General features: G+C 64.4%; 1 protein-coding gene across 1 annotated transcript in view; it reads left to right on the top strand.

The window, feature by feature from the left end:
- Nucleotides 1-332: 332 nt before the first annotated feature.
- Nucleotides 333-15,382, top strand: part of LOC308047041 (uncharacterized protein) — a gene marked incomplete at its 3' end in the record, with an annotated part of 39,701 nt that continues 24,651 nt past the window's right edge. The window contains exons 1-5 of the mRNA XM_080355259.1: nt 333-462; nt 1,693-1,805; nt 2,165-2,326; nt 2,665-2,802; nt 3,713-3,779. Of these exons, the coding sequence (XP_080211385.1) occupies nt 1,707-1,805; nt 2,165-2,326; nt 2,665-2,802; nt 3,713-3,779 (466 nt within the window). The remainder of the gene's footprint in view (nt 463-1,692; nt 1,806-2,164; nt 2,327-2,664; nt 2,803-3,712; nt 3,780-15,382) is intronic.

Here is a 15,382-nt window from a genome sequence, read left to right as displayed (position 1 = left end):
TATAGTCTGATCGTTTTCCAAAGAGGTCTGGGCTCTGCATTCCTTCTTCCTTGCAATGAGCTGGGGAAATTTGTCCTCGCAACCCGTCATGGACTGACCACAATTCCCCAAGCAAAACAGTCAGAGCATCAGTGTGGTGGGGATTAGATCTTGGTGTTTACATTTGCAGAGCAGTTTTCTAGGGGTTTCAAAGCCCATCTTAGAAATGCAACTCGACAGGGAATTAAAAAGAAAAGAACTGTGAACAATGAATCTTGTTCAAACCTGATGGAAACTTGTGATCTTCTTTTGTAAATCCCTGTTCTCATAAACTTTGTTGTTTTACAGGCTTTTTCTTACCAGTGTTTCTGCTGTTTTTGGACAGGTTTATCTCAGATGCGGTTACTGGAATCACCATTGTGATTATTTTGTTCTTCTTCCCTTCGCAAAAACCTTCCTTCAGGTGGTGGTTTGACCTGAAAGGTGGGTAGGGGGCCCCTCCGGGCGGGACTGTGCGCTCACCTGTGCGCTGGTGGGCCGGCACAGAGCAGGAGCCAGCGCTGCCCCACCCCGGGCCCGCGCGAGCCCCGCAGCTGCCCCGGCGGGCTGCAGCACCGCGGGCTGGAGGGGCGGTTGCACAGAGGGTCTTTCCCTGCAGTGCCAGGAGAGGTTCGGTAGCCGCTGCCCTGCTGCTGGTTGCAGGAGTGACTCAAATGCTCACACAGCTGTCAGAGATAACGCTCTGGTGGGCTGAAGGAAACTGAAATCAGTGTTGCTTTGCTGACTGCGAAGCAGAGGTTTGGTTGCTGACTCCCAAACAGCTCCTGTCCCTCAGGTGGGAGCAGGAACCTCCCAGAGGGCAGAACTGGGCGAGTTATCCATATTCAGAAATAACGGCCCTTCCTCAGTCCCTAGAATGACTCAGAATGTAAACTCCTAGTGCCCAAACTCACCAGCAGGTTCTGGTACCAGGAGTCTTCTTTTGTGGTCTTGAGTTTCTCTTTTCGAGTAGCAATGAGATACAAATTGTAATTCATAAGCCACTTGGTGTTAATGTGGAGATGCAGCTGATGAAGGCCCTTCATGGATGATGCAGCACTGCCCAGGGTCTGTGGGAACAAAATACCAGTTACTGCTGTTGCTCTGATTCATGCACACTTGTCATGTTGTTCATATGCAGGAAGATGTTGAACCAGCTCCTCTGGGTAAAAGAGGTGTGCCCTTGTTCAGCAGAAAATTGCAGTCCCATTAGTGCATCCTTCCATATGACAGGGCTCACTTCACCATGAATGGGCTCTTTGCTATAAAACTTGCTGGCTATTGAACAGCAAGTGGAGAATTAATAATATCTTCATAATTCAAATGTTAGAAAATTTCCTCCTTCCACAGACTACCATCTGTTGAAGATAATGTTTGTCTGTTACAGAGAAAAAATTAACCTGATATTAAATGTTCCCTCAAGAAAGCCTCAAAGAAATCTTGAAGTTCTAGAATTTATTTATTTATTTATTTATCTATTGTAAGATTTGATGTTAACTTAAATGGTCTCTTGATTGTCTGCCTTAAGAGCTTCCATATGTATATTTTATCAGCAACTCATGTTTAGTAAGCTCCAGCCCTGGTGTCAGGTCCATGAGCTCATTGTATCAGATGATGACTGACATGGTCCTCTTTGGATGGGTGTTTGACGTGAGGGTTTTTTTCTTCATTTAGCACCAAACACGGAGATGCAGCCCTTGTTGACTTGGAGGAAGGCCCAAGAGACGGTGCCCTGGAACATCATCTTGCTGCTCGGAGGAGGCTTTGCCATGGCCAAGGGCTGTGAGGTGAGACCTGCTGCAGACACTACGTTGCAGTCATCCTGTCTGACGGAGTTGGATCTTATCAGAGTGTCATTTGGGTTCTTGTTTGCCTCTGGGAGATTTGCATCTACAGGGTCACAGCTCCTGAAGGACGTGTTTTGCAGCTCCAAGTCATGATGTTATGGAGCAGATAACTAAGGAGGTTAAGACATCTTGCAGCTCCTTTCAAACTGCTTGTTGTTACACACCTTGAGGACACTTCCCACAGGTGCTTGTGTGGGTCAGTGAAGGTTGTGTGTAATTTGCAGTTCTAGGAGGGATCCATTTATGTTCAGGGAGGCGAGAGCTTTGCTCTCCAGCTTGTTTGTTTTCCCTTTCTGCAGGAGTCTGGTTTGTCTGTCTGGATAGGAGGCCGCCTGCATCCCTTGGAGGGCGTACCACCGCCTGTGGCTGTCATCCTCATCACAACTGTCATCGCCTTGTTCACGGAGTTTGCCAGCAACACGACCACCATTATCATCTTTCTGCCTGTCTTGGCAGAGCTGGTAAGGTAGTCCAGCTGTTCCTCTGCTCTGTCCTCGCCTTGCTCCTTGCATGGGCAGGTTTTGTTGTGTCTGTGCTGGGACAAGTGCCATATGGTTCTCCTGTTCCTGGGCTTTGGGCACTTTGAAATTCTGGAGAGCAACAAAGCAAGTACCTGTAGCATAACGTGAACACAGAAGGATAATAACCCTTCAGATGTTGTTGGAGAGATATGTGATTATTTATCACAGAGTGTGGGGTAGGGCTTTGCATAGTGTAGGAGCTGTTTGCATTCCTTTATATATCTGCCTATGACTCCAAATCTGCAAGGTACATTTTATGTTCCCTTCTGTTTTTCAAGGCCATTCGTCTGAAAGTAAATCCCCTCTATTTAATGATACCAGGAACTATAGGATGCTCCTACGCATTCATGCTGCCAGTCTCAACACCTCCTAACTCAATTGCATTTTCTTATGGACACTTGATGGTCAAGGATATGGTGAGTCAAGTTCTTTTAGATACAGAAAATGCTGAAAACAATCAGCCTGAGTGTTAAAAATGGTAATTTTCAGAAGTGTTACCAGTTCAACTTGTGCTCAAGTGAAAAGGCTGAAGTCTAATGCCGTTCTCGGCAGTATTTGAAGGCACAGATACGCAGAAAGAGCCTGTATAAAGTCTGGCCCTTTGAAATTTGGAGCCACTGTGGCTCCAAATGGTGACAAAGCTGGTCTTGAATGTGCTCAGCATCTCCCAGACCCTGCTCCTGTTCCTGCCCATGGCAGCAGCTCAGCTCTCATAGGTTTCTAGATGCAGGAAAAGTTCCCCAGCGCAGAGAAATCTTATGAGTAAAATTAGGCTCAGTCCCAGCTCCTGCTCACATTCCTGAGGCTAAACAGATGGTAATGTTTTTGATGGATCAAAGCTTGGTAAGCATCTGCAGAATGGCCTTTGGCTTAAGAAAACCCACTTAAAATGTTGCTAAAATTAGCGGCAATTAAGCCTTCAGTTTTTAAAATGTTTATATTCAAATACCTTCATGCTTCATGGGCTGTAGATGTCCAGTCTAAACAGTTGTCTTTGTGTTTCTTTTGTAGGCAAGAACTGGGTTGCTCATGAATCTTATGGGAGTTCTGCTGCTTAGCTTGGCTATGAACACATGGGCCAAGAGCATCTTTCAGCTGGGGACCTTCCCTGTATGGGCCAATATCCATGCACAAAATGACACCTCACTCTCGACAGCTGTAGAAAATGTCACTTTAAGTGCGCTAAATAAAGTATGAACAAAGCCATCCCTGGGGAAGGACTCGCTCACTTAGGATTTGGGCACTGGAATCATCAGAGTATGCACAAGAGGAAAGCCATGTGGCTGCTCACACTGTATGGGACCCCCGGTTTCATTTTATTTTTAGAAATACTGGTCAGTGTCACGACATCCATTTGCTATTTTCTCTGAAGATCTTTCTCCACCTTCCACAGGTACCAATCAGACTCTCCCAGAGTCGATCTGCTGTGGGTGGTTGTTAACTGGACAGCCCTGTAAGCGTCAGGCAGCTTTGGGTAGATGCCTCTGCCCCACGAGAGCTAGTGAGCTTTGCTGCTCTAGCTTCTGATACCCTGCCTCATTTTGGAGGGGGGAGACAACTGGATTCGTTATGTGCAACCCAGTGTGAGTGAGTGTATCGGAACCTGGCCGGGCAGTGCAGTTGGGTGCTTCTGACAGGATGTGGAGGTTGGGGGTCTCCTCACCATCTCATGAGTAATTTTCTCATGAAGCGATGATTCAGATGTGTTGGTAGGACTCAGTGCATTACTCCCTGCTTGGGAAACAGGAAGACAACAGTTTGTTTCCAAACTCATTCCATGTTTTGGAAACCTGGGACAGTAATTGCTACCTGGTTCTTTGCGCTGAGTACACAGACGGGTGTTTGAGACCATATTAATTTCTGATGTAACTTTGGACGTGGCCAGTGTTTCACCGTTGGTGAATGAGGCCAGTCAGGTTTGTGAGATTCACTTGTGAGTCACAGGTCAGTGGACAACTTGCCTTGGAATATCATTGACATTTCCGAAAAACAGGCTTTGATTCTTAACATCTTTCAAAATCACATTGCTTGGGTACTTTCAATGAAAGCATTGCACATAGACTGTGATTTTAGTCACCACTTTATCTGATTTATATTATTTCCTGTAAGAATCTAAAATATTTAATTTAAAAGATCAGTCATTTGAAATAGATGGATTGAATGATAAAGGGTCTGATTCTTGGTTTAGGGAAGGTGTATGACTGGATCTCTGTGCTGGGAGAGATTTCTCTGACAGTGTAAACTGACGGAACTGGCAAGACAGACTGGCCCGGGGCAGGGACCCAGCACATCTCCCATAGCCCAGCTGGGAGAGCGGGCAGGGCGATGCTCACCAGCCGCAGATGCTGCTGCGGGGGTTACCCCCGGGCTGCGTGGGAGGTGGAGACTTGTGGCGTTTGAACTGAAACCACCAAAACCAATTGAATGTGGAACTCCTATCAGTCAAGTTTAAAAAATAAAAAAAAAATCCTAATGTTCAACAAAATCCTCAGCGATTGTGGAAAACATACAATAAAGCACAGTTGTTAGCATGTCACATCGTCCTGTTTGCGCTGTAGGCTGAGAGGAGAAAAGCAAAGCCCAAGCCTTCCCCGCCCTTAGCTTCACCCCCTGATGTGGGCAGTGGTTCCCCGGGAGGAGCGGGGCGGCAGCGGGGTCTCCCTCCGAGTCTGAGCCAAAACGGAGCCTTGTTACGCAGAGGAGTAACAACACTGGAAAGGCTCCCAGCCCAGTGTGTCAGGGCTGCTGTGCTAAAGAGGTGCGGCCCCGGCAGTTGGCTTTGCTGGGGACACCCCGTCTCACTCCGGCCGCACTCGGCTCACCGGCCGGCCTCGGTTCTCTCCGGCCGCGCTCGGCTCTCTCCGGCCGCGCTCGGCTCGCTCCGGCCGGCCTCGGTTCTCTCCGGCCGGCCTCGGCTAACTCCGGCCGGCCTCGCTTTTTTCCGGCCGGCCTCGGTCCTCTCCGGCCGCGCTCGGCTCGCTCCGGCCGGCCTCGGCTCGCTCCGGTCGGCCTCGGTTGTCTCAGGCCACGCTCGGCTCGTTCCGGCCGGGCTCGGCTCTCTCCGGCCGGGCTCGACTCGCTCCGGCCGCGCTCGGCTCGCTCCGGCCGGCCTCGGCTAACTGCGGCCGACCTCGCTTTTTTCCGGGCAGCCTCGGTTCTCTCCGGCCGCGCTCGGTTCTCTCCGGCCGCGCTCGGCTCGCTCCGGCCGGGCTCGGCTCTCACCGGCCGGGCTCGGCTCTCTCCGGCCGGGCTCGGCTCGCTCCGGCCGGGCTCGGCTCGCTCCGGCCGGGCTCGGTTCCCTCAGGCCATGCTCGGCTCTCTCCGGCCGGCCTCGGCTCTCTCCGGCCGCGCTCGGCTCTCTCCCGCCGGGGTCGGCTCACTCCGGCCGGCCTCGCTTTTTTCCGGGCAGCCTCGGTCCTCTCCGGCCGGCCTCGGCTCTCTCCGGCCGGGCTCTGCTCGGTCCGGCCGGGCTCTACTCTCTCCGGCCGGGCTCGGCTCGCTCCGGCCGGGCTCGGCTCGCTCCGGCCGGGCTCGGCTCGCTCCGGCCGCGCTCGGCTCTCTCCGGCCGCGCTCGGCTCGCTCCGGCCGCGCTCGGCTCACTCCGGCCGCGCTCGGCGCGCTCCGGCCGGCCTCGGTTCTCTCCGGCCGGCCTCGGCTCGCTCCGCCCGGCCTCGGCTCTCTCCGGCCGGCCTCGGCTAACTCCGGCCAGCCTCGGTTCTCTCCGGCCGCGCTCGGCTCGCTCCGGCCGGGCTCGGCTCACTCCGGCCGGCCTCGGTTCTCTCCGGCCGCGCTCGGCTCGCTCCGGCCGGCCTCGGTTCTCTCCGGCCGGCCTCGGCTTTCTCCGGCCGGGCTCGGCTCGCTCCGGCCGGCCTCGGTTCTCTCCGGCCGCGCTCGGCTCTCTCGGGCCGGGCTCGGCTCGCTCCGGCCGGGCTCTACTCTCTCCGGCCGGGCTCGGCTCGCTCCGGCCGGCCTCGGCTCTCTCAGGCCACGCTCGGCTCTCTACGGCCGGGCTCGGCTCTCACCGGCCGGGCTCGGCTCTCTCCGGCCGGGCTCGGCTCTCTCCGGCCGGCCTCGCTTTTTTCCGGCCAGCCTCGTTTCTCTCCGGCCGCGCTCGGCTCGCTCCGGCCGGCCTCGGTTCTCTCCGGCCGCGCTCGGCTCGCTCCGTCCGGGCTCGGCTCTCTCCGGCCGGGCTCGGCTCACTCCGGCCGGGCTCGGTTCTCTTAGGGCACGCTCGGCTCGCTCCGGCCGGGCTCGGCTCTCACCGGCCGGCCTCGGCTCTCTCCGGCCGGGCTCGGCTCGCTCCGGCCGCGCTCGGCTCTCTCCGGCCGCGCTCGGCTCGCTCCGGCCGCGCTCGGCTCTCTCCGGCCGCGCTCGGCTCGCTCCGGCCGGCCTCGGTTCTCTCCGCCCGGCCTCGGCTCGCTTCGGCCGGCCTCGGCTCTCTCCGGCCGGCCTCGGCTAACTCCGGCCAGCCTCGGTTCTCTCCGGCCGCGCTCGGCTCGCTCCGGCCGGGCTCGGCTCTCACCGGCCGGGCTCGCCTCTCTCCGGCCGGGCTCGGCTCGCTCCGCCCGGGCTCGGTCCTCTCAGGCCACGCTCGGCTCTCACCGGCCGGGCTCGGCTCTCTACGGCCGGCCTCGCTTTTTTCCGGCCAGCCTCGTTTCTCTCCGGCCGCGCTCGGCTCGCTCCGTCCGGGCTCGGCTCGGTCCGGCCGGTCTCGGCTCACTCCGGCCGGGCTCGGTTCTCTTAGGGCACGCTCGGCTCGCTCCGGCCGGCCTCGGCTCTCACCGGCCGGCCTCGGTTCTCTCCGGCCGCGCTCGGCTCTCACCTGCCGGGCTCGGCTCTCTCTGGCCGGGCTCGGCTCTCTCTGGCCGGGCTCGGCTCTCTCTGGCCGGGCTCGGCTCGCTCCGGCCGGTCTCGGCTCGCTCCGGCCGGCCTCGGCTCTCTCCGGCAGGCATCGGCTCTCTCCGGCCGCGCTCGGCTCTCTCCGGCCGGCCTCAACCCTCACCGGCCGGCCTCGGTTCTCTCCGGCCGGGCTCGGCTCGCTCCGGCCGGCCTCGGTTCTCTCCGGCCGCGCTCGGCTCGCTCCGCCCGGCCTCGGCTCTCTCCGGCCGGCCTCGGTTCTCTCCGGCCGCGCTCGGCTCGCTCCGGCCGCCCTCGGTTCTCTCCGGCCGGGCTCGGCTTGCTCCGGCCGGGCTCGGTTCTCTCCGGCCGGGCTCGGCTCGCTCCGGCCGGCCTCGGTTCTCCCCGGCCGCGCTCGGCTCGCTCCGGCCGGCCTCGGTTCTCTCCGGCCGGGCTCGGTTCTCTCCGGCCGCGCTCGGCTCGCTCCGGCCGGCATCGGCTCGCTCCGGCCGGCCTCGGCTCTCTCCGGCCGGCCTCGGCTCTCTCCGGCCGGCCTCGGCTCTCTCCGGCCGGCCTCGGCTCTCCGGCCGCGCTCGGCTCGCTCCGGCCGGGCTCGGCTCACTCCGGCCGGCCTCGGTCCTCTCCGGCCGGCCTCGGCTCTCTCCGGCCGGGCTCTGCTCTCTCCGGCCGGGCTCGGCTCGCTCCGGCCGCGCTCGGCTCTCTCCGGCCGCGCTCGGCTCGCTCCGGCCGCGCTCGGCTCACTCCGGCCGCGCTCGGCTCGCTCCGGCCGGCCTCGGTTCTCTCCGCCCGGCCTCGGCTCGCTCCGCCCGGCCTCGGCTCTCTCCGGCCGGCCTCGGCTAACTCCGGCCAGCCTCGGTTCTCTCCGGCCGCGCTCGGCTCGCTCCGGCCGGGCTCGGCTCTCACCGGCCGGGCTCGCCTCTCTCCGGCCGGGCTCGGCTCGCTCCGCCCGGGCTCGGTCCTCTCAGGCCACGCTCGGCTCTCACCGGCCGGGCTCGGCTCTCTACGGCCGGCCTCGCTTTTTTCCGGCCAGCCTCGTTTCTCTCCGGCCGCGCTCGGCTCGCTCCGTCCGGGCTCGGCTCGGTCCGGCCGGTCTCGGCTCACTCCGGCCGGGCTCGGTTCTCTTAGGGCACGCTCGGCTCGCTCCGGCCGGCCTCGGCTCTCACCGGCCGGCTTCGGTTCTCTCCGGCCGCGCTCGGCTCTCACCTGCCGGGCTCGGCTCTCTCTGGCCGGGCTCGGCTCTCTCTGGCCGGGCTCGGCTCTCTCTGGCCGGGCTCGGCTCGCTCCGGCCGCGCTCGGCTCGCTCCGGCCGGCCTCGGCTCTCTCCGGCAGGCATCGGCTCTCTCCGGCCGCGCTCGGCTCTCTCCGGCCGGCCTCAACCCTCACCGGCCGGGCTCGGTTCTCTCCGGCCGGGCTCGGCTCGCTCCGGCCGGCCTCGGTTCTCTAAGGCCGGGCTCGGCTCGCTCCGCCCGGCCTCGGCTCTCTCCGGCCGGCCTCGGTTCTCTCAGGCCGGGCTCGGCTCGGTCCGCCCGGCCTCGGCTCTCTCCGGCCGGCCTCGGTTCTCCCCGGCCGCGCTCGGCTCGCTCCGGCCGCGCTCGGCTCGCTCCGGCCGGCATCGGCTCGCTCCGGCCGGCCTCGGCTCTCTCCGGCCGGCCTCGGCTCTCTCCGGCCGGCCTCGGCTCTCTCCGGCCGGGCTCGGCTCTCCGGCCGCGCTCGGCTCGCTCCGGCCGGGCTCGGCTCACTCCGGCCGGCCTCGGCTAACTCCGGCCGGCCTCGGCTCTCTCCGGCCGGGCTCTGCTCTCTCCGGCCGGGCTCGGCTCACTCCGGCCGGCCTCGGTCCTCTCCGGCCGGCCTCGGTCCTCTCCGGCCGGCCTCGGCTCTCTCCGGCCGGGCTCTGCTCAGTCCGGCCGGGCTCTACTCTCTCCGGCCGGGCTCGGCTCTCTCCGGCCGGGCTCGGTTCTCTCAGGCCGGGCTCGGCTCGCTCCGGTCGGGCTCGGCTCGGTCCGGCCGCGCTCGGCTCGCTCCGGCCGGGCTCGGCTCGCTCCGGCCGGGCTCGGTTCTCACCGGCCGGGCTCGGCTCGCTCCGCCCGGGCTCGGTCCTCTCAGGCCACGCTCGGCTCTCACCGGCCGGGCTCGGCTCGCTCCGGCCGGCCTCGGCTCTCTCCGACCGCGCTCGGCTCGCTCCGGCCGGGCTCGGCTCTCTCCGGCCGCGCTCGGCTCGCTCCGGCCGGGCTCGGCTCTCTCCGGCAGGCATCGGCTCTCTCCGGCCGGCCTCAACCCTCACCGGCCGGCCTCGGCTCTCTCCGGCCGGCCTCGGCTCGCTCCGGCCGCGCTCGGCTCGCTCCGGCCGCCCTCGGTTCTCTCCGGCCGGGCTCGGCTGGCTCCGGCCGGCCTCGGTTCTCTCCGGCCGGGCTCGGTTCTCTCCGGCCGGGCTCGGCTCGCTCCGGCCGGCCTCGGCTCTCTCCGGCCGGCCTCGGCTCTCTCCGGCCAGCCTCGGCTCACTCCGGCCGGCCTCGGCTCTCTCCGGCCGGCCTCGGCTCTCTCCGGCCGGCCTCGGCTAACTCCAGCCGACCTCGGTTCTCTCCGGCCACGCTCGGCTCGCTCCGGCCGGGCTCGGCTCGGTCCGGCCGGGCACGGCTCACTCCGGCCGGGCTCGGTTCTCTTAGGGCACGCTCGGCTCGCTCCGGCCGGCCTCGGTTCTCTCAGGCCACGCTCGGCTCGCTCCGGCCGGCCTCGGTCCTCTCCTGCCGGCCTCGCCTCTCTCCGGCCGGGCTCTGCTCGGTCCGGCCGGGCTCTACTCTCTCCGGCCGGGCTCGGCTCTCTCCGGCCGCGCTCGGCTCGCTCCGGCCGGGCTCGGCTCGCTCCGGCCGCGCTTGGGTCGCTCCGGCCGCGCTCGGGTCGCTCTGGCCGGCCTCGGCTCGCTCCGGCCAGCGTCGGTTCTCACCGGCCGCGCTCGGCTCACTCCGCCCGGGCTCGGTCCTCTCAGGCCACGCTCGGCTCGCTCCGGCCGGGCTCGGCTCTCTCCGGCCGGCCTCAACCCTCACCGGCCGGCCTCGTTTCTCTCCGGCCGCGCTCGGCTCGCTCCGGCCGGGCTCGGTTCTCTTAGGGCACGATCGGCTCGCTCCGGCCGGGCTCGGCTCTCACCGGCCGGGATCGGCTCGCTCCGGCCGGCCTCGGCTCTCTCAGGCCACGCTCGGCTCGCTCCGGCCGGGCTCGGCTCTCACCGGCCGGCCTCGGTTCTCTCCGGCCGGGCTCGGCTCGCTCCGGCCGCGCTCGGGTCGCTCCGGCCGGGCTCGGTTCTCACCGGCCGGGCTCGGCTCGCTCCGTCCGCGCTCGGCTCTCTCCGGCCGCGCTCGGCTCGCTCCGGCCGCGCTCGGCTCACTTCGGCCGTGCTCGGCTCGCTCCGGCCGGCCTCGGTTCTCTCCGCCCGGCCTCGGCTCGCTCCGCCCGGCCTCGGCTCTCTCCGGCCGGCCTCGGCTAACTCCGGCCAGCCTCGGTTCGCTCCGGCCGCGCTCGGCTCGCTCCGCCCGGGCTCGGCTTACTCCGGCCGGCCTCGGTTCTCTCCGGCCGCGCTCGGCTCGCTCCGGCCGGCCTCGGCTCTCTCCGGCCGGCCTCGGCTTTCTCCGGCCGGGCTCGGCTCGCTCCGGCCGGCCTCGGTTCTCTCCGGCCGGGCTCGGCTCTCTCCGGCCGGGCTCGGCTCGCTCCGGCCGGCCTCGGCTCTCTCAGGCCACGCTCGGCTCGCTCCGGCCGGGCTCGGCTCTCACCGGCCGGGCTCGGCTCTCTCCGGCCGGGCTCGGCTCTCTCCGGCCGGCCTCGCTTTTTTCCGGCCAGCCTCGTTTCTCTCCGGCCGCGCTCGGCTCGCTCCGGCCGGCCTCGGTTCTCTCCGGCCGCGCTCGGCTCGCTCCGTCCGGGCTCGGCTCGGTCCGGCCGGGCTCGGCTCACTGCGGCCGGGCTCGGCTCACTCCGGCCGGGCTCGGCTCGCTCCGGCCGGCCTCGGCTCTCTCAGGCCACGCTCGGCTCGCTCCGGCCGGGCTCGGCTCACTCCGGCCGGGCTCGGCTCTCTCCGGCCGGGCTCAGCTCTCTCCGGCCGGCCTCGCTTTTTTCCGGCCAGCCTCGTTTCTCTCCGGCCGCGCTCGGCTCGCTCCGGCCGGCCTCGGTTCTCTCCGGCCGCGCTCGGCTCGCTCCGTCCGGGCTCGGCTCGGTCCGGCCGGGCTCGGCTCACTCCGGCCGGGCTCGGCTCACTCCGGCCGGGCTCGGTTCTCTTAGGGCACGCTCGGCTCGCTCCGGCCGGGCTCGGCTCTCACCGGCCGGCCTCGGCTCTCTCCGGCCGGGCTCGGCTCGCTCCGGCCGCGCTCGGCTCTCTCCGGCCGCGCTCGGCTCGCTCCGGCCGCGCTCGGCTCTCTCCGGCCGCGCTCGGCTCGCTCCGGCCGGCCTCGGTTCTCTCCGCCCGGCCTCGGCTCGCTCCGCCCGGCCTCTGCTCTCTCCGGCCGGCCTCGGCTAACTCCGGCCAGCCTCGGCTCGCTCCGGCCGCGCTCGCTCCGCTCCGGCCGGGCTCGGCTCGCTCCGGCCGGCCTCGGCTCTCACCGGCCGGGCTCGGCTCTCACCGGCCGGGCTCGCCTCTCTCCGGCCGGGCTCGGCTTGCTCCGCCCGGGCTCGGTCCTCTCAGGCCACTCTCGGCTCTCACCGGCCGGGCTCGGCTCTCTACGGCCGGCCTCGCTTTTTTCCGGCCAGCCTCGTTTCTCTCCGGCCGCGCTCGGCTCGCTCCGTCCGGGCTCGGCTCGGTCCGGCCGGTCTCGGCTCACTCCGGCCGGGCTCGGTTCTCTTAGGGCACGCTCGGCTCGCTCCGGCCGGCCTCGGCTCTCACCGGCCGGCCTCGGTTCTCTCCGGCCGCGCTCGGCTCTCACCTGCCGGGCTCGGCTCTCTCTGGCCGGGCTCGGCTCGCTCCGGCCGCGCTCGGCTCGCTCCGGCCGGCCTCGGCTCTCTCCGGCAGGCATCGGCTCTCTCCGGCCGCGCTCGGCTCTCTCCGGCCGGCCTCAACCCTCACCGGCCGGCCTCGGTTCTCTCCGGCCGGGCTCGGCTCGCTCCGGCCGGCCTCGGTTCTCTCCGGCCGCGCTCGGCTCGCTCCGCCCGGCCTCGGCTCTCTCCGGCCGGCCTCGGTTCTCTCCGGCCGCGCTCGGCTCGCTCCGCCCGGCCTCGGTTCTCTCCGGCCGGGCTCGGCTTGCTCCGGCCGGGCTCGGTTCTCTCCGGCCGGGCTCGGTTCTCTCCGGCCGGGCTCGGCTCTCTCCGGCCGGGCTCGGCTCTCTCCGGCCGGGCTCGGCTCACTCCGGCCGGGCTCGGTTCTCTTAGGGCACGCTCGGCTCGCTCCGGCCGGGGCTCGGCTCTCACCGGCCGGCCTCGGCTCTCTCCGGCCGGGCTCGGCTCGCTCCGGCCGGGCTCGGCTCTCTCCGGCCGCGCTCGGCTCGCTCCGGCCGCGCTCGGCTCACTCCGGCCGCGCTCGGCTCGCTCCGGCCGGCCTCGGTTCTCTCCGCCCGGCCTCGGCTCTCTCCGCCCGGCCTCGGCTCTCTCCGGCCGGCCTCGGCTAACTCCGGCCAGCCTCGGTTCTCTCCGGCCGCGCTCGGCTCGCTCCGGCCGGGCTCGGCTCTCACCGGCCGGGCTCGCCTCTCTCCGGCCGGGCTCGGCTCGCTCCGCCCGGGCTCGGTCCTCTCAGGCCACGCTCGGCTCTCACCGGCCGGGCTCGGCTCTCTACGGCCGGCCTCGCTTTTTTCCGGCCAGCCTCGTTTCTCTCCGGCCGCGCTCGGCTCGCTCCGTCCGGGCTCGGCTCGGTCCGGCCGGTCTCGGCTCACTCCGGCCGGGCTCGGTTCTCTTAGGGCACGCTCGGCTCGCTCCGGCCGGCCTCGGCTCTCACCGGCCGGCTTCGGTTCTCTCCGGCCGCGCTCGGCTCTCACCTGCCGGGCTCGGCTCTCTCTGGCCGGGCTCGGCTCTCTCTGGCCGGGCTCGGTTCTCACCGGCCGGGCTCGGCTCGCTCCGCCCGGGCTCGGTCCTCTCAGGCCACGCTCGGCTCTCACCGGCCGGGCTCGGCTCGCTCCGGCCGGCCTCGGCTCTCTCCGACCGCGCTCGGCTCGCTCCGGCCGGGCTCGGCTCTCTCCGGCCGCGCTCGGCTCGCTCCGGCCGGGCTCGGCTCTCTCCGGCAGGCATCGGCTCTCTCCGGCCGGCCTCAACCCTCACCGGCCGGCCTCGGCTCTCTCCGGCCGGCCTCGGCTCGCTCCGGCCGCGCTCGGCTCGCTCCGGCTGCCCTCGGTTCTCTCCGGCCGGGCTCGGCTCGCTCCGGCCGGCCTCGGTTCTCTCCGGCCGGGCTCGGTTCTCTCCGGCCGGGCTCGGCTCGCTCCGGCCGGCCTCGGCTCTCTCCGGCCGGCCTCGGCTCTCTCCGGCCAGCCTCGGCTCACTCCGGCCGGCCTCGGCTCTCTCCGGCCGGCCTCGGCTCTCTCCGGCCGGCCTCGGCTAACTCCAGCCGACCTCGGTTCTCTCCGGCCACGCTCGGCTCGCTCCGGCCGGGCGGCCCCGTCTACCTCGCGCCGGGGGCGGCCCCGTCTACCTCGCGCCGGGGGCGGCCCCGTCTACCTCGCGCCGGGGGCGGCCCCGTCTACCTCGCGCCGGGGGCGGCCCCGTCTACCTCGCGCCGGGGGCGGCCCCGTCTACCTCGCGCCGGGGGCGGCCCCGTCTACCTCGCGCCGGGGGCGGCCCCGTCTACCTCGCGCCGGGGGCGGTGCTACCATAGAAAATCGTATCCGTTCATGTTCAGAGGTCAGTGATTCATCTGCTGTTTCAAAACAAAGTTTTCTGAGGCTCACTTCTTCAGCAAGAAAGGAAATTTGCTGTTGCATCAACAAGGGATTAAGCCCTCCCTGGGGCTCCCCTGCCCACGGGGACCGTCCCGTGGCGTGGCTTGCTCTGCTGCAGCTCAGCAGGTTCCCGGGTGTGGAAAATTCCCGCTGCTGTCAGTGCAGCAAAGGCAGGATCTGTGTCTGGAGGGGCAGAGGTTGTTCCCAAGGCTCTTGAGCAACAGACAGGAGAGCTGCTGCAGTTCAGAGCCACCGATTCCCTGGAAATCATTAAATGGGTATAAAATTAACCCAACCACAAGACCCATTTTGAAGTTTGTATGTGCCACCATTTCCCCCCCTGAACTTTGATAGACTTTTTTTGAAAAAAAAATAAAAACAAAGCTGCAGGGAGGCGAGGGAAGTAGAAGGAGTCTGATGGTGACAGAGCAGAGGGATTGAAGGATAAAGCTTGTGTGAGGGTGATGGTGCTGCACACAATGGTGTGGGCGGTTGTGACCGTCTCCCTAAAAAGCCGTTCTTCTGACATTTGTTAGCAGTTGCTGTTGGCATACTAGTCAAACTTGCTGGGCACTGGGAGCATTAATTAATTCACATGTGCAAGATGTATTGAAACCAAAAACCTTTCAATTTTATATAGACTTTAGTTCAATTTCATTAACGGTTTTAATTTTTTTTTAATATTCTGTGGAATGCTTGTTCCAAATCTAAGTTATTCTGACGTGGTCTTGTTTGGTTTTTTTGTTCAAAGTTTCTCCTATCTTACCTGAAGAACTTGTTTAATATAGGTGCAATTTGGTCTCTCTTGGGGTAGAATACCACACTTTTCTTTTTGAAGTGATTTGCTGTTGATCCCTACAGGTTTCAAAATTTTGGGAAAACCATCCACAAAGTAGTTTTTTTGCCCTATTTCAATTTTGCCCCTTGGCTTTTGATCTTGCACTGAAGATCAGTTATTAGAAGTATGCTGTGTTTCATTGCAATGCTTTCCAGAATATTTTCCATACACCAGAAAATAAATTTCCCTTGGTTTATAATTAGCTTTTTAAAATCACACTTCTAGTTCATCAAGTCAATTAAAGCCTTCACTGGTACACTCTTGTATCAAGGTGTTGCTAAATATTTTCAGTTGCTTGACCCCTATATGAGGCAAAGTGGGTTTATTTGAAGTCCACTTTGCTGCAGCTTTCCTGAGAAAACCAAAGAATATTTTGCCAGTGGGAGAAAAAAATTATTTATGTGGTCTTTAGAGATTAAAAAGAACAGGGCTTAATGAGAGCAAAGCTATTTCTTTGGTGTATAA

The sequence above is a fragment of the Nesoenas mayeri genome (genome assembly GCF_963082525.1).
Source record: "Nesoenas mayeri genome assembly, chromosome: 17".
Lineage (NCBI taxonomy): Eukaryota > Metazoa > Chordata > Aves > Columbiformes > Columbidae > Nesoenas > Nesoenas mayeri.
This window is presented reverse-complemented; position numbering and strand designations above follow the sequence as displayed.